The sequence below is a fragment of the Anolis sagrei genome, chromosome 3 (genome assembly GCF_037176765.1).
Source record: "Anolis sagrei isolate rAnoSag1 chromosome 3, rAnoSag1.mat, whole genome shotgun sequence".
NCBI classification, from domain to species: Eukaryota; Metazoa; Chordata; class Lepidosauria; order Squamata; family Dactyloidae; genus Anolis; species Anolis sagrei.
This window is the reverse complement of record NC_090023.1, coordinates 186168987-186191749: the sequence shown is the minus strand read 5'-3', so window position 1 is coordinate 186191749 and position 22763 is coordinate 186168987. Positions and strand designations below refer to the sequence as shown.

Genomic DNA, 22763 nt, shown 5'->3' with positions numbered 1-22763 from the left:
CAAGACATACACAAGTTCTATTTCATCATGGCACTTAAAGGGGTATCAAACTGCATTAATTCTATGGTGTAGAATTACACTGCCAGTTAAAAGCTATTATTAAATAGCTAATATTTAATTTGCTGACTATATGACATTCAGAATGTATTACTTGAGGCAACCACCTGACTTTAACTAACAGTAATGTGGACTCTATCTATTGTCCCCTTGATAATTGTGTTCACAGTACTAAAACAGAGCACAAAGCTGGGTGATAGTACACATACACTGCCTTATTGGATCATCATCTGAGTGTAACAGAAGGAAAAGTAAGAGAAAGTCACCTCATTCCAAACAGGATTGAGTTCACTGTCAATTTTCTTTGTTTTCTTCTTTTCATCTAAAAATTTAAAAAAAAATAGTTATATGAAAAATATTGAAAAAAATATAATTCTTAGCATGCCACTATGCAAATATTATGCAAGTGTTATTTTAATACAAAGCTATATTCAAGTGAAGAAATGATTACTGCAGCTATTAAGAAAAATGTTGAGAGCCAGCATGGTGTAATGACTAGAGCATTAGACTGAGGTCCCTTCTACACTGCCATATACAATCTAGATCATCTGCTTCTAAATGGATTATATGATAGTGTAACACATAGTCTGGATGAGGGCGAACAAATTGAAACTGAATCCAGACAAGACAGAGGTACTCCTGGTCAGTCGTAAGGCCAAACAAGGTATAGGGTTACAGCCTGTGTTGGACGGGGTTACACTCGCCCTGAAGACGCAGGTTCACAGCTTGGGAATGATCGTGGATTCATCACTAATCCTGGATTCATCAGGTTTTGGCGGTGGCCAGGTATGCTTTTGCACAATTAAAACCTTGGGAAGTCAGACTTGACTATGGTGCTCCACACTTGTTACATCCCCAATATAATACCGCAATGCACTCTGTGTGGGATTGCCTTTGAAGACTGTTTGGAAGCTCCAAGTGGTCCAACGGGTAGCAGCCAGATTCCTCACTGGAGCAACATACGGGGAGCACACAACCCCTCAGTTGCACCAGTTCCGCTGGCTGCCAGTGTGCTAGCAAGCACAATTCAAAATCCTGGCCTTAGCCTATAAGGACCTGAACAGTTCCAGCCCAGCTTACCTGTCTGAACGTATTCCCCCCCCCCCCATGAACCATCTCAAAGATTAAGATCTTCTGGGGAGGCCCTGCTCCCGGTCCCACCTTCTTCACAGACACAGTTAGTGGAGACGAGAGACAGGGCCTTCTCAGTGGTGGCCCCTCAGCTCTGGAACTCCCTCCCCAGTGAAATTAAATAAGCCTTGGCCTTCAGAAAAAAACGTAAAGACATGGCAATGCAGTACAAGAAATGTAGAGGGAATAAATGCGATTCACAATTGGAATGGCCTGGATTACTGTCTGGACAGCCCCCCAGAAGAAGGCAAAAGGAACCCCCCTCTGAAGAAATCATGCCAAGAAAACACTATGATAATGTCGACATAAATCAGAAACAACTTGAAAGTACACAAGAGATATTTTGGGTTTTAGCAAACTGACCACTTCTGGTTAAATCTGGAAGGAAAACCATGTGGCCCTCCTGATTGTGCTAGACTGTGATTCCCAGCATTTGTCATCATGAGCCATCCTGGTTGGGGCTGGGCAGCTATATGATCTCACGCCTGATCTAAACTAGCATGTCTGTATCCTGGTATCTCTCTGTTGTTGCAGACACACCTTCATTTAAGTGCAGCCACCGCAAACAATCCTGTGTGGTATGTTGCGTAAAGACAATAGCTCAGAGGTAGCACACCTGTTTTGCATCTAATCCCAGGTCCAATTCCTGGCATTTCCAGGCTGGAGTGGTAAAGACAAATCTCAAATCCTGGAGAACAACTGCTGTTCATTGTAGATGAGACTAAACAAGCCAGACCTGTAGTCTGCTACAATACACATAAGATTCTATGTGCTTTGCCACAGTCATGCTTAAATCCAAAGAAATGAAAAATATAATTTCAGAGACAGAGTAAAACTGTGGGCCATGTCTGCAAGAATCATGGGAATTTGGTTCTAATTTTTCCATATGTTTTTAGTGACAATAATCTGGAAGTATATCAAGAATTCCTCATCCCATCATTTTTAGGACTTTCTTAATTGTGGCAGTTCTCACTATTTGCCTTCATTGTTACTGCTGTTACAAATATGAATGTTTTAAAAGTCTGACATTTACTGTCAAGCCATGAATGGCTTATCTGACACGTGCCTTGAATATGAGCAAAAGTAATTAAAAACGGGAGTATAGAGGTCCCACAAGAAAAATGCAAACCAAAATAAGAGTCTCAATTCTTGTGGGTTTTTTCGGGCTATATGGCCATATAGCCCGAAAAAAAACCCCACAAGAATTGAGTGATTCCGGCCATGAAAGCCTTCGACAATACACAAAATAAGAGTACTCAAAGGCCCCTTACTCGCTTAACTAGCGTAAATCTGTTGAGCTAATGGAATCTATTACTTATAGGACAAACCAAAATGCATTATTTTTTATACATTACATTAAACGAAATCTTTCAAAATGTTTGGTGATAGATCATGTGATATTTAATAGGTAATAGTCACCAAATAAAATATCTAATTTCTCATTTATCTGGAACCCCCGGTGGCACAGCGGGTTAAACTGCTGAGCTGCTGAACTTGCTGACCGAAAGGTTGGTGCTTTAGATCCAGGGAATGGGGTGAGCTCCTGCTGCTAGCCCCAGCTTCTGCCAAGCTAGCAGTTCAAAAACATGCAAATGTGAGCAGATCAATGGGCACCACTTGATGGGACGGTAATGGCACGCCATGCTGGCCAAATGGCCTTGGAGATGTCCACTGACAATGCTGGCTCTTCAGCTTAGAAATGGAGATGAGCACCACCCCTCAGAGTCAGAAATGACTAGACTTAATGTCAAGGGGAAACCTTTTCCTTACTTTACTATAAGTTTGTCTGCAGAGCCCCAGGCAGCCTTTTCTACTAGATGCAGAGGGGAGTGCTTTGTGCAGAGAGTGGGGAATCTGACTCATATTCTTGTTATAACAGCAACAGGAATTAACTTTTTTTTTCTTAAATAAAAATCTGTTCAGGATACTGACTCAGACCAGACCACAAAAGACTGCACCCAGCTGCAACTCTCAAAGGAATACATCCACTATCATTCTTTCAGTTTAAACTGAATCATCTTTTAATTCTCTTTGCTCAACTGAATAGAATAATGTTGTGTTACAAACTAACAGTGCCCAATATTTTGTCAATGCACACTTTAGCTGGATCTACTCTGCCAGTTTCAGAATGCAGATTACCAGCACAGACCAGATTATATGGCAGTATACTCATATAATCCAGTTCAATGCAGGTAATCTTCATTTTGAAATTGTATTATATGGCAGTGTAGATCCAGCCTTAGAAATCCAGTTGTCCCATTCCTTTTCTTGACAGCAGAAGATGTCACCCCAAAGGAGATTAATCAGAGAATACAAGCTGTTTTTGGTGATTATATTGATGTGAGAACTCTGCATCGTTGGGCGAGTAAGTTTAAAGATGTTGAGGTGACACCTTCTGCTGTCAAGAATTCAATGACTGCACGTTCCTTAAGTCGCATTGACCAACCATCTACGCAGGACTCCATACTTCAGACTTTAACAACACAACCATTCAATGATAAGGCTTCCTGCCAAAATGGAACTGTAGAGGAGAGTCTACTGAACAAGCCAGTACCTGCCGCATACCAGTACTGCCATCTGTTGAGGAGTTATGAAGGTAGAAGCATTACTTTTCATTCAACCCTCGAAGTACTGCTCTTTAACACTGTAGTGGTAGATGAATCCTATGTGCTTGTTGCTCAGATAATTTCCCCCTGGTTTCTAAACCTCTGTTCAAAGCCCTGGTTTCCGCTCACACTTTGGGCTCTGGTCCTGCACAAACCACCCACATCCTAATCTGTAACACACAAGAATGACTGCATTCTTGGACGACCTTTCTTCTTCAGTGCCTGGAACGTTTGTGCTGTTAAAGCTGCTCATTTAATGTTATTTCTGGAAAAAAGGCATTTGGGGATGAATCATATGTTGATAAACCTTTGACCTTTCTTTTAATTTTCTGCTCCAATAACCTAATGCAAACTCCCAACAGGAAAAGCAGCTATCTGACTGGTCCAGTATGGGCCCAGAAGATCAGAAAATAAAGCCTCTAATTCTGTAACTTTTTACAAGCATCCAGGAACAGTTTAACTTTCGAGGGTGGGGGCAGCTTGAAGTGAAAGAAACAGCGCATAAATATGTCCTAATAAAATTTTTAAAACCATGAACAAGAATCTAAAATCCACTTATGGCCAATAATTCATTTCAATATATAATGAAACACTGAAACATTTATTATGTCATTAAAGCTAATCTGCGGTACACTGTTTCCATACCGTTATATAAACTAGAGAACACTAGTTCACTAGTATTTAATGCAATATTTCCAACAAAGGTAAATCCAGATGGATGGCATGTAGTACAACTTCTCAAAAGTATTTACAGTCGACTCTCCATATTTGTGCATTTGACATCTGCAGATTGGATTAAAATGTTTTGTCTGAAGTCCCTTCTACACTAAAAATTCAGATTATCAATTCAGATAATCCATATTGCCTGCTTTGAACTGGATAATATGAGTCTACACTGCAATATAATCCAGTTCAAAGAAAATAATCTGGCCTGAGTGTTGCAGAGCATTCAGAGAGGTGTTCACTCAACACAGCAGTGGTTCCCAACCTGTGGTCCGTGGACCACCAGTGGTACCCAAGAACGAAAATATGGTCCGCGGACTCACCATTACTATACCGTTGCCTCGAATGAGAGCAACTAGTCTTGTAAAAACCCTCTTATAGTGCTGAGACAACAGGGATGTCGGAAGGGGAGAGGCTGACAACCCACAAAAGATTACTACTACCACATCACCTCTAGATTATTAAATATGGTTTTCTGTGAGTGAGCAAATGGTGACTACTTGATGGCATATGTTCTGTATCAGAAACTAGAACTAATGTGCTCTAGCCAATGCAATTTTCTGAATCAACACCCCAAATAACCAAACCGAATCTAAAGCTGACTAAAAACTGGTTCGTAACTCTGTTGGTACTCCCTGGTCAAAATGGTCCCTGGTCGAGTAGTCCCTGATCAAAGTGGTCCCTGGTCATATAGTCCCTGGTCAAGCAGTCCTTAGTCAAAATGGTCCCTGGTCAAATAGTCGCTGGTCAAAATGGTCCCTGGTCGAGTAGTCCCTGATCAAAGTGGTCCCTGGTCAAGTAGTCCCTTGTCAAGTAGTCCTTAGTCAAAATGGTCCCTGGTCAAATAGTCGCTGGTCAAAATGGTCCCTGGTCAAGTAGTCCCTGGTCAAAGTGGTCCCTGGTCAAAATGGCCCCTGGTCAAGTAGTCCCTGGTCAAAGTGGTCCCTGGTCAAGTACTCCCTGGTCAAAATGGTTCCTGGTCGAGTAGTCCCTGATCAAAGTGGTCCCTGGTCAAGTAGTCCCTGGTCAAAGTGGTCCCTGGTCAAGTAGTCCCTGATCAAAGTGGTCCCTGGTCAAGTAGTGCCTAGTCAAAGTGGTCCCTGGTCAAGCAGTCCCTGGTCAAAGTGGGCCCTGGTCAAGTAGTCCCTGATCAAAGTAGTCCCTGGTCAAAAAAGAGGTTGGGAACCACTGCAATAGAGGGATTTGACAGGCCCTATTAGGCCTATCATTACTATGCACAGACCACATACCTTTGGGCTTTACATTTCAGAGACTCACTGCTAATCTTGCAAAGAATTCCAGAATACAATTTGAAAACCCAAACTGCTGGTACAGGGGCCCTTTTAAGGGAAAACTGGATATTAGGCAAGACATTCATTGCTAGGCCTCCAAATGTTTTCATTTTCACTTAAAAGCATGCATAATGGAACAGGGCGGAAGAACTGAATAGGGACAGAATCTATGGAAGAAAATGGTTTTGTTCCTCTAGTAGAAAATACAGAGAGCATACTGTAACTATACAACATACAATGTAATCTCTTGCCAAATCGCCTGCAGAATTCAATCATACAGAACTCCATTAAGTTGAGGGTTTTTTTCAAAAGTCAATGTAAACTTTAAAATTTGAATCACAAATGAATCAAGAACATATCAGGCTTTGTCTTTTCATCATTAAAACCCTCATTTTTTTAAAAAAATCAATGAAAGTGATTGCAGTTCTAACTATTGCATAAAATAAGGAGGGAAAGTTTCAGTACTCATTGCAAAATAGACACCCACAAAAGTCTATTTCCTAAGCCACCATCTAACAAGGTTCTTTTTTCTTTCTGCAAAGCTTGAATGGATGGGAGATATTACATTGAATGCTATTTTTTTAAGAAGGGGAAAGCAGACGGATATTCTTTTTTAAAAAATTAAGAATTAGCAATGTTTTATGTTTTATCCTATTGCCATCAAGTAATTAATTTCTCAAAGACCAAGCTATGCACTAAAAGTCCCTGGATGTGATCACAGGGCCCTTCCACACAGCCCTATATCCCAGAATATCAAAGCAGAAAATCTGCTTGGAACTGGGTTATCTGAGGGCCCATCAAGACAGCCATTTATTGCAGAAACTACTGCAATAAAAAGGGAGCTGTCCAGATGACGTTCTGGCAAAAACACCATTAATTCACCACAAACCAGGAAAACCCTGGTTTGTGGTGAATTAATTAGATAGTGGAGTTATTCCGTGCCTTCTTGGATTGCGTGGGATAAACCCACTACTTCCGGCATCTGGACTGTAGTCCAGACACCATTCCCAACTGGGAATCTCAACCCCTCCTCAAAAGTCCCCAACTCTCTTTTTAAAAGTAAGGAAAACTTACCCGGCCTCCATTACAGTTTTGCCGGAGGTCTCCCGGTGCATAGAAATGACCCACCAGGAGAGCGGGGGGGGGGGGGGGCATCATTTCTACGTGCAGGGAGAGCTCTGGCAACACTCTAATGGAGGCCGGGTAATTTTTACTTACTTTAAAAAGGGTTTGGGGGAGTGGGGGAGAGTCTCCAGATATTATCTCGGGCCAGTCCCGGAAGAACATCTGGACACCCACCCCAGAAAGCGCATGCTTTCTGGGGTAGATAGGAGCCCAGGAACAATCGCATTTTTTAAACGCGGATGCTCCTGGGATAAAAAGTTATGTATGTGAAAGCGCCCTGAGTCCACACTCAGATAATGTGGGATTTTTTGCCTTGATATTCTGGGATATAGGGCTGTGTGGAAGGGCCCTGAGTCCACACTGCCATATATTTCAGTTCAAAGCAGATAATGGGTTTTATACAGCTGTGTGGAAAGGGCCCCAAATTATCTTCTCATCCCACATTGTTTGGCAGTGCCGTCTCATATAATCCAGTTCAAAGCAGACAGTGGGATCAGATCTTGGTATATAATGTTAACCCAAGTTAACATTAGCCCAACTTAATTGACCAAAATGGATGGGAAAAATAAATCAGAATGAAACTGCAATGAATTCCACTCTTTCATTATAGCCGTAGTTCCCAACCTTTTTTTGACCAGGGTCCACTTGAACAGGGACCACTCTCCAACATTAGTACCAAAAGGGGCTGGGCAGGTCAGCTCTGCAGAAGCGAGCGGGAATAAAATAAATAAATAGAGAAGAAGGAGATTTGCGGCCCGGATTTTCATTCTCGCAGCCCACTGTTGGGCTGCAGCCCACAGGTTGGGAACCACTGCATTACAGGGTAGCTGTGAGGTTTTCCGTGTTATATGGCCATGTTCTTGATGAATTTTAGTAACTATTATAAACTCTGATCCCTGCAGCTATTTAATTTTGATGACAGATGCAGCACTCCAGCATATGAAATTATATTTATTATTGTGTATCCATACAAAATATATTAAGGACTGAACAAGAACAATATATCTAAACTTCAGGCCACTTTCCAGTTTAATGGGCCACCATACATTTAAACTGATGTTTTAATGTTGGATTCCTAAAATGTAACAGCACTAAAACCGACTGTAACAAAAGTTGAATACCTCTGCAAGCTGTACATAAAGTTTAAACAAGGCTCATAAAATAAATAAAGCTCATAGTAAATATTAATAAGTGCAAATGTATAACTTTTGCTTTCTCTCTCAAGTTATGGCAAATGTTTAAAGAAGCCTTATGTCTGAAAAGCAAACACAATTGTTTTTTTTAAAGGAATTTATAATGAGGCTAGCCGTCCCCTACCAGGTGTTGCTGTGGCACACATAGGGGTTCTGTGTGGGAGGTTTGGCCCAATTCTATCGTTGGTGGAGTTCAGAATGCTCTGTGATTGTAGGTGAACTACAAACCCCAGCAACTACAAGTCCCAAATGTCAAGATTCTATTTTCCCCAAACCCCACCAGTGTTCACATTTGGGCATATTGAGTATTCGTTTAGAGTTTGGTCCAGATCCATAATTGTTTGAGTCCACAGTGATCTCTGGATGTAGGTGAACTACAACTCCAAAACCAAAGGACAATGCCCACCAAACTCTTCCAGTATTTTCTGTTGGTCATGGGAGAACTGTGTGTCAAGTTTGGTTCAATTCCATGTTGGAGGGGTTCAGAATGCTCTTTGATTGTAGGTGAACTATAAATCACAGCAAGTACAACACCCAAATGACAAAATCATTTTTTTTGAGTGAAGGACATACATTGGGTTGCTAGGTGTATGCTGTCCAAATTTGGTGTCAATTTGTCCAGTGGTTTTTGAGTTCTGTTAATCCCACAAACGAACATTACATTTTTATTTATATAGATTGTGTGCCCCTGGTGGCACAGCGGGTTAAACTGCTGAGCTGCTGAGCTTGCTGACCAAAAGGTTGGGGGTTCAAATCCAGGGAGCGGAGTGAACTCCCGCTATTAGTCCCAGCTTCTGCCTAACTAGCAGTTCGGAAACATGCAAATGTGAGTAGATCAATAGGTACTGCTTCTGCAGGAAGGTAACAGTGCTCCTAGGAGGCATCTATGGACAACACCGGCTTTTCGGCTTAGAAATGGAGATGAGTACCAACCCCCGGACTCGACTACACTTAATGTCAAGGGAAAACCTTTACCTTTACCTTTACCTTATGAGATTGAAAAAAGTTTCAGAACAGTTTTTAAGGCAAATGTCTGGCCCCTTCCACACTGCCATATAATCCAGACTATCAAATCAGATAATCCACATTATCTGCTTTGGATTATATGAGTCTACACTGCCATATAACCCAATTCAAAGCACATAATCTGGATTTTAAATGGCAGCGTAGAAGGATCCTCAGACACTACCTTTACTTGTTTTGGGGGGGGAAATAAAATGCTGATTAAAATATTGAGACCATTGAAAATCAAAGCTGCAAGTCACTGGTACATGCATCAAATTGAAATCTGAGTAGTTTACATGCAGATACAGGTAAGACAAGCCTTCCTAGGAACTTTGAAAGCGAACCAAACCAGATGAAAAGACCACCATACTACTTCCAGCATTTTTCAAGAAGCTAAGCTAGTTTCAGGTCTTTTGTAAATACAGTTATATCATCACTCATGCTTTTTTCCTCCTGTTGTGCCACTCTGGTAGATTAAAAAAAACACTATTCTCTAATCTTCTAATTTACAAGTTAGCTTTCCTTACCTTTAAAAATAACTGACACAATCGGATCTGGTTTCCCAAATTTATGTTTAGGGATGTTTGCAGCCGATTCCACAATTACCCGGAGCATTGCTGCCAGGACTTTTGAAACAGCAGCAGTTTTCAAAGAAGAAGCCTAAGAAAATATGTACAGAGGCTCTGCAGCCTCCAGGCTGAAATGCCAGAAGGGGAGGCGGAGGCAGCCGGGAATGACTTTATTACAGTGAAATGCAACTCATGGGTGGATCTATGACGAGTTAGTTATTAAAGGCTTTTTTTAAAAAAGGAGTCTGTGTAAACTGACACCCACAGTGCCTATGGTGTAATGCAGAACTGGTACAAACTTGTGAGTTCTGGTACAGAAGAATTTGCAGTGCTCATTGCATCAAAAGGGGGAAATCTCTGCGCATGGATTACATGGAAGTAATCCCATGGTGCAAATGTATTCCCCATAATTTATGTCAATGCACACAACACTTTCCCCCTATCATTAGTGAAGTGTACGCACATAAGTAATGTGCTGTGAAACAGAAGGGCAGCCCTCCTTTTTATGTTCTCTTCTATCCACGTGTCATTGGTTTTTATTTTTGTCTTGACTTTTCATTTTTATTCAAAAGCTGGGAGTCAAAACAGTCTTAGACCGCCACCTTGTGCAGGGATCAAAAACAACCTACTGGATAAAATTCAAGCACAGCTTCCATTTGCTATATTTATCGTGTCAGGAGCAACCAGGCCATTGTATTACATTTCTAACAGAACAAAACAAACAAACAGACAAAACAAAATTTGCAAGCTTGGTAGCTGATTAAATGTCGTTTGACCAGTAGCTGGCCACTTGGAGTGCCTCTGGTGTTGCTGCAAGAAGGTCCTCCATTGTGCATGTGGCAGGGCTCAGGTTGCATTGCGGCAGGTGTTCTGTGGTTTGCTCTTCTCCACACTCGCATGTTGTAGATTCCACTTTGTAGCCCCATTTCTTAAGGTTGGCTCTGCATCTCGTGGTGCCAGAGCACAGTCTGTTCAGTGCCTTCCAAGTCGCCCAGTTTTCTGTGTGCCCAGGGGGGAGTCTCTCATTTCGTATCAGCCATTGATTGAGGTTCTGGGTTTGAGCCTGCCACTTTTGGACTCTCGCTTGCTGAGGTGTTCCAGCGAGTGTTTCTGTAGATCAGTGGTTCTCAACCTGGGGTCCCCAGATGTTTTTGGCCTACAACTCCCAAAAATCCCAGCCTCTTTACCAGCTGTTAGGATTTCTGGGAGTTGAAGGCTAAAACATCTGGGGACCCACAGGTTGAGAACCACTGCTGTAGATCTTAGAAAACTATTTCTTGTTTGAAGTCGTTGACGTGCTGGCTGATACCCAAACAAGAGATGAGCTGGAGATGTCACTGCCTTGGTCCTTTCACTATTGGCTGCTACTTTCCAGCGGATGTCAGGTGGTGCAATACCGGCTAAACAGTGTAATTTTTCCAGTGGTGTAGGGCGCAGACACCCCGTGATAATGCGGCATGTCTCATTAAGAGCCACATCTACTGTTTTAGCATGGTGAGATGTGTTCCACACTGGGCATGCATACTCAGCAGCAGAGTAGCATAGTGCAAGGGCAGATGTCTTCACTGTGTCTGGTTGTGATCCCCAGGTTGTGCTAGTCAGCTTTCATATGATATTGTTTCTAGCACCCACTTTTAGCTTGATATTCAGGCAGTGCTTCTTGTAGGTGAGGGCACGGTCCAGAGTGACTCCCAGGTATTTGGGTGCGCTGCAATGCTCCAGTGGGATTCCTTCCCAGGTAATTCTCAGAGCTTGGGATGCTTGTCTGTTCTTAAGGTGAAAGGCACATGTCTGTGTTTTAGATGGATTAGGGATCAGCTGGTTTTCCCTGTAGTAGGCGGCAAGGGCACCTACAGCTTCGGAGAGTTTCTGTTCTGCCATCTCAGAGCTCCTTGCTTGAGCAGTAATGGCTGAAGTCAGGGTTTATGCACTGGGTTTTTAGGCTGGATCGACACTGCCATATAATTCAGATTATCAAATCAGGCAAAATGTACAAGAACTCAAAAACCACATGTTGGAAATGTAAGAAGGTGGGGGTCATGTGAGAAGACCACAAAATATTGGAAAATAATCCAAGAAGAAATTCAAAAAATATTGGACATTAAAATACAGAAGAAGCCAGAATACTTTTTATTAGGCATCACAAATCTGAAATTGGAATCGAATAAAGAAATACTTCTAAATTATCTAATCACGGCCGCAAGATTAATATATGCAAAAACTTGTGAGAAACACCCTCAAAAGACCAATGGAGAATAAAAATAATGGATGTAATGAACATGGACCAATTGACCCAACTCCTAACAAGACACCAAGGAACATCAAGTTTAACATCACTTTAATTGCCATGGCTCAATGCTATTACATCATGAGAGCTGTAGTTTCACAAGGTCTTTAGCCTTCTCTTCCAGAGTGCTGGTGCCTCACCAAACTGCAACTCCAAGAATTTCCAAGGCTCCTTCCATACAGCTGTAATAAATTCACATTGAACTGGATTCTGTGGCAGTGTGGATTCGATAATCCAGTTCAAAGCAGATACTGTGGGATTTTCTGCCTTGATATTCTGGAATATAGGGCTGTGTGGAAGGGCCCTCTGTTTTAGGGTTCATATACCCTGTAGAATTAATGCAGTTTTGCACCACTTTAACTGCCATGGCTCAATGCTATTTCATCATGGGAGCTGTAGTTCCACAAGGCCTTTAGCCTTCTCTACCAGAGTGCTGGGACCTCATCAAACTGCAACTCCCAGAATTTCTAAAACCCCTTCCATACAGTTGTAGAAAAAAAAATTCACAATGAAATGGATTATATTGTTGAAGGCTTTCATGGCCAGAATCACTGGGTTGTTGTAGGTTTTTCGGGCTATATGGCCATGTTCTAGAGGCATTCTCTCCTGACGAAACACAACATAAAAACTATCTACAGACCCACGAAGAAAATCCAACAAATGCTACGTTCAGCAAAGGACAAGAGGGATCTTCTCACTTCTGCAGGAGTCTATTGTATACCATGCAGCTGTGGACAAGTCTACATAGGGACCACCAAACGCAGCGCCCAAACACCAATCAAGGAACATGAAAGGCACTGCAGACTAATTCAGCCAGAGAAGTCAGCCATAGCAGAGCACCTGATGAACCAGCCTGGACACAGCATATTATTTGAGAATACAGAAATGCTGGACCACTCTCACAACCACCATGTCAGACTACACAGAGAAGCCATTGAAATACACAAGCATGTAGACAATTTCAACAAAAAGGAGGAAACCATGAAAATGAACAAAATCTGGCTTCCAGTATTAAAAAACTCTAAAATTACAACAGCAGAACAACAGAGAGGAAACAATCTGGGACATCTAATCAACTCTCAACAAAAGATTGCCCCAGGCACTGCCAGGCCATCAAGATGGTCAGTTGAAACATTCACACCTAGCTCCAGCAGACAAGAGTTCTTTGTCCCACCCTGGTCATTCCACAAATATATAAACCCAACAGATCTCACAACCTCTGAGGATGCTTGCCATAGATGCAGGCGAAACGTCAGGAGAGAATGCCTCTAGAACATGGGCATATAGCCCGAAAAACAACCCAATTGGATTATATGGTAGTGTGGACTCAGATAACCCAGTTCAAAGCAGATATTGTGGATGATCTTGATATTCTGGGTTATGTGGCTGTGTGGAAGGGCCCTAAGAAGAGAACCATTTCAGTTAAAGTTGTGTCAAATTGTGTGCAGCAGGATCCTTAAATATTCTATTTAGCTTTGCTAAACTGACTTGTGCTTTATTGGCACCAATATACCAACTTGAAGCCCTCCTCCCTCCCACTGCTGAGTCTATCTGATCAAGGAAACCTTGTCCCCGCCCACTTTTCTGAACTTCGCGTTAAGTCTGGCCCCTCCCTGGCCCCGTAGGCCGGCAAACGAAACGGAAGTGGCGTCATTGAAGCCGCGGCATTCAAACTCCCGGAAGCGGCGTCGGGTTCGAAAAAGGAGCGGTAGCGTCGTTGTTCTTTCTGCGGGCTCTTCGCTTCCCTCAGCGGCGGAAGGAAGGAAAGAAGGGAGGCCGGTGCTCCTCGGCCGCTGCCGTGGCCCACAGGCCATGAACAGCCTCAGGTGGGAGAAGGCGGGCCTTGTTTCCCTCGCAGGCTTCGGGCTGCTTCTTCACCCCCAAAGTGGCAGGCAGCATGACAGTTGAGACATAGGACTACACTGAGATGATCCTGATTCTAATACTCGAATGGGATGAAACTAATGTCTGAGAAGGTTTACATCTAGGGATAATATGGGTAGGATAAGTTAAAAGAGATGTTGGGACTCCTCTGATGTTTATATTTGTATTATGATTTGAAACACAACAAGATGAGTCCACAGCAGACAAGATCACTCTGCTGGCTGTTGTATTGGATCTCACGTCAGACACTTCCCAAGTGTCTAGGACTGTGTGATGTATCAGCACATATTTATATCATCAGCAACCATACCATTGTATTACATTTCTAACAGAACAAAAGAAACAAACAGATAAAATAAACACCATTATTGCAAACTTGGTAGTTGATTAAATGTCCTTTGACCAGTATCTGGCCACTTGGAGCGCCTTCTTGCCGAAAGAAGGTCCTCCATTGTGCATGTAGCAGGGTTCAGGTTGCATTGCAGCAGGTGGTCAGTGGTTTGCTCTTCTCCGCATTCGCATGTCGTAGATTCAACTTTGTAGCCCCATTTCTTAAGATTGGCTCTGCATCTCGTGGTGCCAGAGCGCAGTCTGTTCAGCGCCTTCCAAGTTGCACAGTTTTCTGTGTGCCCAAGGGGGAGTCTCTCATCTGGTATCACCCACGGATTTAGGTTCTGGGTTGGAGCCTGCCACTTTTGGACTCTCACTTGCTGAGATGTTCCAGCAAGTGTCTCTGTAGATCTAAGGAAACTATTTCTTGATTTAACTCATTGACGTGCTGGCTGATACCCAAACAAGGGATGAGCTGGAGATGTCTCTGCCTTGGTCCTTTCACTATTGGCTGCTACTTCCCGGTAGATGTCAGGTGGTGCAATACCGGCTAAGCAGTGTAATTTCTCCAGTGGTGTAGGGCGCAGACAGCCTGTGATAATGCGGCATGTCTCATTAAGAGCCACATCCACTGTTTTAGTGTGGTGAGATGTGTTCCACACTGGGCATGCATACTCAGCAGCAGAGTAGCATAGCGCAAGGGCAGATGTCTTCACTGTGTCTGGTTGTGATCCCCAGGTTGTGCCAGTAATGTGTGCAGATCCCAGTAAGGTGGCCTTTTGCAGCTGGCAGATGGTAATTTTGTCAGCAGGGATTGTTTTTAAGTGCAGGCCAAGGACTTTAGGCACTGCACCCAGTGTGCCGATCACCCCAGGGACCCCCTTGATGGGCTTGTGACAGAGTCTTTGCAGTTTGATCTTTAAATCCTCATATTGTGTCAGCTTCTCCAGTTGTTTCTCTTCAACTCTACATCTACGATCCATACTTTGTTTTTTAACACGATCGTGAGGTCAGGAGTATTGTGCTCCAAAACTCTTGCCAGTCTGAATTCAGAAGTCCCAGAGTAGTTTGACATGTTCATTTTCTGTAACTTTTACAGGCTTGTGATCCCTCCAGTTCATTGTCACATGCAGATAGTATATACCAGGGGTCCTCAAACTTTTTAAACCGAGGGCCAGGTCACAGTCTCTCAAACTGTTGGAGGGCCGGATTATAATTTGAAAAAAACATGAATGAATTCCTATGCACACTGCACATATCTTATTTGTAGTGCAAAAAACCCCACTTAAAAACAATACAATAATTAAAATGAAGAACAATTTTAACAAATATAAAATTAGTATTTCAATGGGTAGTGTGGGCTTGCTTTGGGCTGATGAGATAAGATTGTTGTTGTTGTGTGCTTTCAAGTTATTTCAGACTTAAGTTGACCCTGAGCGAGGGCCGGGTAAATGACCTTGGAGGGCTGTATCCGGCCTCCAGGCCTTAGTTTGAGGACCACTGGTATATAATAATGATGATGATGATGATGATGATGATAACAACAATACTTTATTTATATTCTGCTCTTCTCGCCCTGAAGGGGACTCAGGGAGGATCACAGTACACATACACGGCAAACAGAAAAGAAGAAAGTGGTTTGTTTCGACTCAGTGTCCAGCTGTTTTTGGTGTCATAGAAGGTTGGACTTGTGTCCAGGGGGTGTCTGTTGCTCTATCCTCTATGATGAAGGACTTCCTTCTGACGTCAGGACTTCCTCCTCCTTTTTGGCTGGCCAGCATTTTCTGATATTTTTTTCTTTATGGTGTTGTAAAACACCTCCCTCGCTTTTAGCGGTACCTAATTTCTCTAATCACAGCTAAAACTGTTTTCGAATTGCTTAGGTAAACAAAGAGGTAGGCTAACAGTTGGCAGCTCATGCCAACCTGGGACTTTGAACTTGCAGCCTTTTGGTTGATAGATCTTATAATTGCTGATGATTTACCAGCTGTGCTAAACCTCCGGCCATGTGGCACAAGTTTCAATGAATCATCTGAGCATGATGCTTGTGCTTATAGTCTGTCTGCAATCTTCTTGCACCAGCTGAGGATGTGATCTATTGTTTCATCTGCTTCCCTGCAGAGTCTATACTTGGGATCTGTTGTTGACTTTTTAATTTTGGCTTTGATGGCCTTTGTTCTAATGGCCTGTTCTTGGGCTGCCAGAATTAGGCCCTCAGAGTGCCATTTGTGAACCACAGCCATGTTTTTTCTTTGTCAATATTGCTCTCAATTTCTTCCCAGGAACTGTCCATGGAAAGCCTTCTTTTGCCAGTTTTCTATTATTATTATTGACACAAAAGCACAGTATGTCACAGCAAACGAGATCTAGAATTCATATCACAAAATCACAAGTCGAACACTTCCCAAGCGTCTAGGACGGTGTGATGTATTTTCGAATGATGCGTGCAGATCCAAGTAAGGTGGCCTTTCGCAGTTGACAGATCGTGATTTTGTCGATGTTTATTGTTTCCAAATGCTGACTGAGATCTTTTGGCACAGCACCCAGTGTGCCGATGACCACTGGGACCACCTGTACTGGTTTATGCCAGAGCCTTTGAAGTTCGATTTTCAGGTCTTGATAGCGGCTGAGTTTTTCCTGTTGTTTTTCCTCAATGCAACTGACACCTGGTATGGTGACATCAATAATCCAGACTTTTTTCTTTTCCACAATCGTGATGTCTGACGTGTTGTGTTCCAAAACTTTGTCAGCCTGGATTTAAAAGTCCACAGTATTTTTGCATGTTCATTTTCCATGACCTTTGTGGGTTTATGATCCTACCAATTCTTTGCTGCTGGCAGGAGGTACTTGTGACATAAGTTCCAGTGAATCATTTGGGCCACAGAGTTGTGTCTTTGTTTGTAGTCCGTCTGTGCAATTTTCTTGCAACAGCTGAGGATATGGTCCATGGTTTCATCAGCTTCCTTGCACAGTCTGCATTTTGGGTCATCAGCTGATTTTTTGATCTTGGCCTTAATTGCATTGGTTCTGATGGCTTGCTCCTGGGCTACAAGAATGAGGCCTTTTGTCTCCTTCTTCAGGGTTCTATTTGTGAGCCATAACCAGCTCTTCTCCTTGTTAACTTTTCCTTCAATGTTGTCAAGGAACTGCCCATGCATTGCTTTGTTGTGCCAGCTGTCAGCTCTGGTTTGGAGTGCAGTTTTCTTGTACTGACTCTTTGTCTGCTGTGCTTTGAGAAGTTTCTGATTATTGACTTCAAGCAAGTTCTTGGCTTTCCTTGACATATTCTGCCAGGGCGTGTTTTTCTTCTTCGACTGCTTGTTTTACTTGTAAAAGTCCTCTGCCACCAGACTTTCTAGGCAGATAGAGCCGGTTAACATCATTGCAAGGATGTAGTGAATTATGAATGGTCATGAGTTTTCTTGTTTTTCTGTCCAAATTGTCCAGTTCTGCCTGCTTCCAGTTAATAATGCCAGCAGTATATCAGTATATCAGTATGGCCCTGGTGTTTACAGCCTTGATGATATTGCCTCCATTGAGCTTGCTTTTGAGAATTTTTCTGACCCTTTGAATGTATTCTTTGCTGACCACAGTTTTCACATGTTCATGTTTGATGTTGTCCAGCTGTAGTATGCTCAGATATTTATAGGCATCTGGCTGATGACACTTTATTGCTTGGCCATTGGGCATATTTATGCCCTCATTTTCAATGATTTTTCCCTTCTTCAGTGCCACTTTTGTCCAAACCAAACTCCATGTTGATATCTGTGCTAAAGATTTGGACAGTGTTAGTTAGAGACTGGATTTCAGTTTTGGTTTTCCCATACAGCTTCAGGTCATCCATGCACAGCAGATGTGAAATTTTGTGAGATCTCTGAGACGTTTGATTATTATTATTATTAATAATAATAATAATTTGGTACATAACGATCAGTACACAGCAAACAAGATCGCTATACTGGCTTTTGTATTTGATCACACGTCAGACACTTCCCAAGTGTCTAGGACTGTGGTGTATCGGCGAATAATGTGTGCAGATCCGAGTAGAGTGGCTTTTTGCAGCTGACAGATGGTAATTTTGTCAGTGCCGATTGTTTTTAAGTCAAAAAGCCGGTGTTGTCCGTAGACGCCTCCAAGGTCATATGGCTGGCCCCGGTGGCGCAGTGGGTTAAAGCCCTGTGCCGGCATTGAAGACTGACAGGTCACAAGTTCGAATCCGGGGAGAGGCGGATGAGCTCCCTCTATCAGCTCCAGCTCCTCATGCGGGGACATGAGAGAAGCCTCCCACAAGGATGATAAAAACATCAAATCATCCAGGCGTCCCCTGGGCAACGTCCTTGCAGACAGCCAATTCTCTCACAACAGGAGCAACTCCTGACACGACAAAAAAAATGTGGTTGGCATGACTATATGGAGCGCTGTTACCTTCCTATCGAAGCAGTACCTATTGATCTCACATTTGCATGTTTTTGAACTGTTAGGCTGGTAGAAGCTGGGCCTAACAGAGGGAGCTTACCCTGCTCCCCAGATTTGAACTGTCAACCTTTTAGTCACCAAGTTCAGCAGCTCAGATGTTTAAGCCACTGCGCCACCTGGGGCTCTGGTGTTGTATTACCTAGGCCTATTTTGATAGTACCTCTCAAGCCACCAGAAACTGTTTTTATCGTACATCTACCAATCCCCATGGATGCCGGTTAATTGAGAGTCTATTGAACATAGCTGTTGGAGTATTAAATCCCATTGAACTCTGTGAGATTTTCTCTTTTGGGTTATTTTTTTTCTCCTGAATATGTACGCATATCAAGTTATGCTGCTCTTAATGCTTTCTTCATTGGTTCTTAATTACTTTTCCAGAACACCTAGAATATGACATCTAAGGCCACCACAGAAATGACTACTTGTATCAGCAAGTGGGGATTAAAATCTGGTGATTCCAAGTCTGAATCCGAGTTGCAAATTTATAAGAAAGAGAATGCCGCCCTGAAAAAATCGCTGGAAGACATCATTAAGGGAAAAAGCAAAATGACACCTGAAGAAAGGAAGAGGCTTCTGGAGGTGAAAAAAAGAATCATTTATCTAGACTTTGATATGTATATGTCTTTAAAGGTTATTTAGTATTGTGTTCCATCTATCGATACCATTTTGAGTTTGAAAATGATTACCCACAAAATTCTCAGACCTAAGATAATGCTTCATATGGTCTATACAAGGCTTAAATGGGTTGCTACTAATTGTTCTAATCCATTCGATACTGTGCTATAAACCCTAAAATATACCTCTGCATTGATTTCTGTGTCCTGTAGACTGAAGAATTATTTGATGTCATTATGCTCTGATTTCTTTTGTGGTGACATGTTTGGTTACATTTTGTGCAGAAAATACTTGCCCTTCAAACTGAAACAGAAAAATATAAAAATATCCTTGGAGAACGAGATCATGAAATCCAGCTTCTGAAAGACAAACTGAGGAGTGGAAACCAAAATAGTGACACTGCTAGTCTGCACAGTCAGCTGGAGGAGAAGTCAAAAGAAATGGCTAAGAGGGAACAACTGCTAAAATCTTTATCCGAAGAGGTGAATCGGCTGAACAGTCAGCTGTCTGCAGTTACTGCAAAACATTCAGAGCTGGAAAACAGAGCTGGTAATGTTCAGTCTTCCCAGGTGAGATTCACTGCCTGTTTGCAAAATCATGCTCTCCCTAGATGCACTACTCAAAAATAGTGAGGGACTGAATCCCTCCAGACCATGTTTAGAATGGGGTTTGATCCAAATAACTTAATTTGGATTTGGTTTATGATTGAGCTGGACTGTCTCTCTCAATCTTAGGCCATCACTTGAATTTGGTTGCACGGCTGCCTGAGGTCTCAGGGCCACCAGTTCTTTCTACTGTTTTACTTCATTTTCTCTCCTTGCCATCAGAAGTTTGGGAAAGGTAAGGGTGGCCAAAAAAGAATATAGTGGAAAAAGAAGTGGTTGTCTGCTGTGTTCCCAGTTCACTTACTTAGGCGATCCCTCGCTTTCCGAGGATGATTGTCTTCCAATATTCTTGTGGGTCCGTATGTGGCTGTGGAGCCCTATTCTTGCTCTGCATCTTCTTCCGCAGTGAGGGCATTGGTTTCCAGGTGGAAGGCGGTCTCGGCCGGGTTTGGCTTGACGCGCCTTCCTCTTGGCACATTTCTCTTTTTCACCCTCCACTTGTGCCTCCCCAAATTCTGCAGCACTGCTGGTAACAGCTGACCTCCAGCTGGAGCAGTCAAGGGCCAGGGCTTCCCAGTTCTCACTGTCTATGCCAGAGTTTTTAAGGTTGGCTTTGAGCCCATCTTTACATTTCTTTTCCTGTCCTCCAACATTCCCTTTTCCGTTCTTGAGTTCGGAGTAGAGCAGCTGCTTTGGGAGACGGTGGTCGGGCATCCGGACAACATGGCTGGTCCAGCGGAGTTGGTGGCGGAGGACCATCGCTTCAATGCTGGTGGTCTTTGCTTCTTCCAGCACGCTGACGTTTGTCCGCTTGTCTTCCCAAGAGATTTGCAGGATTTTCCGGAGGCAGCGCTGATGTTCCCAGTGCATGTCACAGGATGCAAAAATGTTCCTGTATTATAGTGTTATTAACACAAACCAGAACTGTAATAGATGTATTTTGAAATGAGCTTTCCTAGGACCTACTTCATGAGGTTCATGAAATGAGTATGTGTGGTTTGTTTATTTATTTATCATGTCAGGAGCAAACCAAACGGTTGTATTGCATTTTTAACAAACAAACGAAACACAAAGTTTGCAGGCTTGGTAGTTGATTAAATGTCCTTTGACCGGTACCTGGCCACTTGGAGGAGTGCCTCTAGTGTTACTACAAGAAGGTCCTCCATTATGCATGTAGCAGGGCTCAGGTTGCATTGCAGCAGATGGTCTGTAGTTTGTTCTTCTCCACACTCGCATGTCGTGGATTCCACTTTGTAGCCCCATTTCTTTAGGTTGGCTCTGCATCTCGTGGTGCCAGAGCGCAGTCTGTTCAGCGCTTTCCAAATCGCCCAGTTTTCTGTGTGCCCATGGGGGAGTCTCTCATTTGGTATCAGCCATTGATTGAGGTTCTGGGTTTGAGCCTGCCGCTTGCTGAGGTGTTCCAGCGAGTGTCTCTGTAGATCTTAGAAATTTTTTTCTTGATTTAAGTCATTGACGTGCTGGCTGATACCCAAACAGGGGATGAGCTGGAGATGTCACTGCCGTGGTCCTTTCACTATTGGTTGCTACTTCCCAGCGGATGTCAGGTGGTGCAATACCGGCTAAACAGTGTAATTTCTCCAGTGGTGTAGGGCGCAGACACCCCGTGATAATGTGGCATGTCTCATTAAGAGCCACATCTACTGTTTTAGTGTGGTCAGATGTGTTCCACACTGGGCATGCATACTCAGCAGCAGAGTAGCATAGCGCAAGGGAAGATGTCTTCCCTGTGTCTGGTTGTGATCCCCAGGTTGTGCCAGTCAGCCAGGAGTGGTTAAGAAAGTATAAAATGTACACTAAGCTATCACAAAGAATAATTCTACAATATTCTTTATTCGTTAGACTTAATCTGGAATACTTTGCTCAGTTCAAAAGGAAACATAGATATATCAATCAGGTTTAAGTTATAGGAGGAGAGATTTCACTTGAAAGTTATCAGAAGAAATCTCTTAGCATAAATTACCTTGTGAGGCTGGGACTTCTCAGTTGCTGAAAGTTTTAAGCATACGTTGGGAATGCTCTAGATGTGTGAATGGTATATCTGATTCCCAGAACTTTTGATTAGATGTAGAATAGTGATAGGCTATATTTCAGAGGAAGGAACTGGCAAACCATCTCAGAGTAGTATTTGGTACCTAAGAAAAGCTGATGAAATTTATGAGGTTGCCTTAAGTCAACAGAACACTTGAAGGTGTGGTAATTGAAGTAGTACCAGTTGTGGACATTAGGTGGCAATAGAATATCAGCATTGTATTTCAAAAATGTATTTTTAATAGCTGCTCTGGAATTTACAGTCAGTTGTATGATCAAAAGCTCAAGGAACAGGTTAGGTCTTTGTTTAACCTACTGTTACTTCATGTGATGGTTTCTAGACTGGTGCCAGTCTATAAGACGTAGGATCCTAGTCACTTGAATGTTTTTAGGAGTGCATTTCCACTGTAAAATTAATATACTAACTAACATGGCTCAGTACTATAGAATTGTGGGAATTGTGGTTTTACAAAGGCTTCTCTCTGGAAAGAGTGCTGATGCTTCATTGGACTTCAGATCCCAGGATTCCATAGAACTGAGCCAAGGCAGCTAAAGTGATGTCACACTGCATTGATTCTAGTTTGTAGATGCATTCCAGGAAAGAAACAATTCTGCCCACAATGAGCACAAAAGTAGTTCTGGTTGCTACATCAGATAGGCTAAGACATACTAATTTAACACACAGTGTGCTATTTTAGAACTGCACAAAATTACATGCAATTAATATATGCAACTCTCTGAGATGGATCTAGACTTTTTCCATTAAGAGAAAGATTTCCACTTGCAGTCTCTTTACCACTCCTCATTAAGTGGAAT

The 22763-nt window shown here is 42.7% G+C and overlaps 2 protein-coding genes across 4 annotated transcripts in view; one reads left to right on the top strand and one right to left on the bottom strand.

The window, feature by feature from the left end:
• Positions 1-9870, bottom strand: part of MYOF (myoferlin) — a 130559-nt gene extending 120689 nt beyond the window's left edge. Inside the window, exons 1-2 of the mRNA XM_067465737.1 lie at positions 9660-9870; positions 324-379 (exon numbers count right to left, since the gene is read on the bottom strand). Coding sequence (XP_067321838.1) covers positions 324-379; positions 9660-9747 — 144 coding nt within the window. The 5' untranslated portion in view covers positions 9748-9870. The remainder of the gene's footprint in view (positions 1-323; positions 380-9659) is intronic.
• A 3754-nt stretch (positions 9871-13624) lies between these two features.
• The window catches only part of CEP55 (centrosomal protein 55), a 32082-nt gene continuing 22943 nt past the window's right edge, over positions 13625-22763 (top strand). The window contains exons 1-3 of one of the 3 annotated variants that reach the window (XM_060768722.2): positions 13625-13814; positions 19057-19257; positions 19578-19862. In XM_060768722.2, coding sequence (XP_060624705.2) covers positions 19069-19257; positions 19578-19862 — 474 coding nt within the window. In that variant the 5' untranslated portion in view covers positions 13625-13814; positions 19057-19068. The remainder of the gene's footprint in view (positions 13815-19056; positions 19258-19577; positions 19863-22763) is intronic. The other 2 variants (XM_060768720.2, XM_060768721.2) reach the window with 2 other exon arrangements.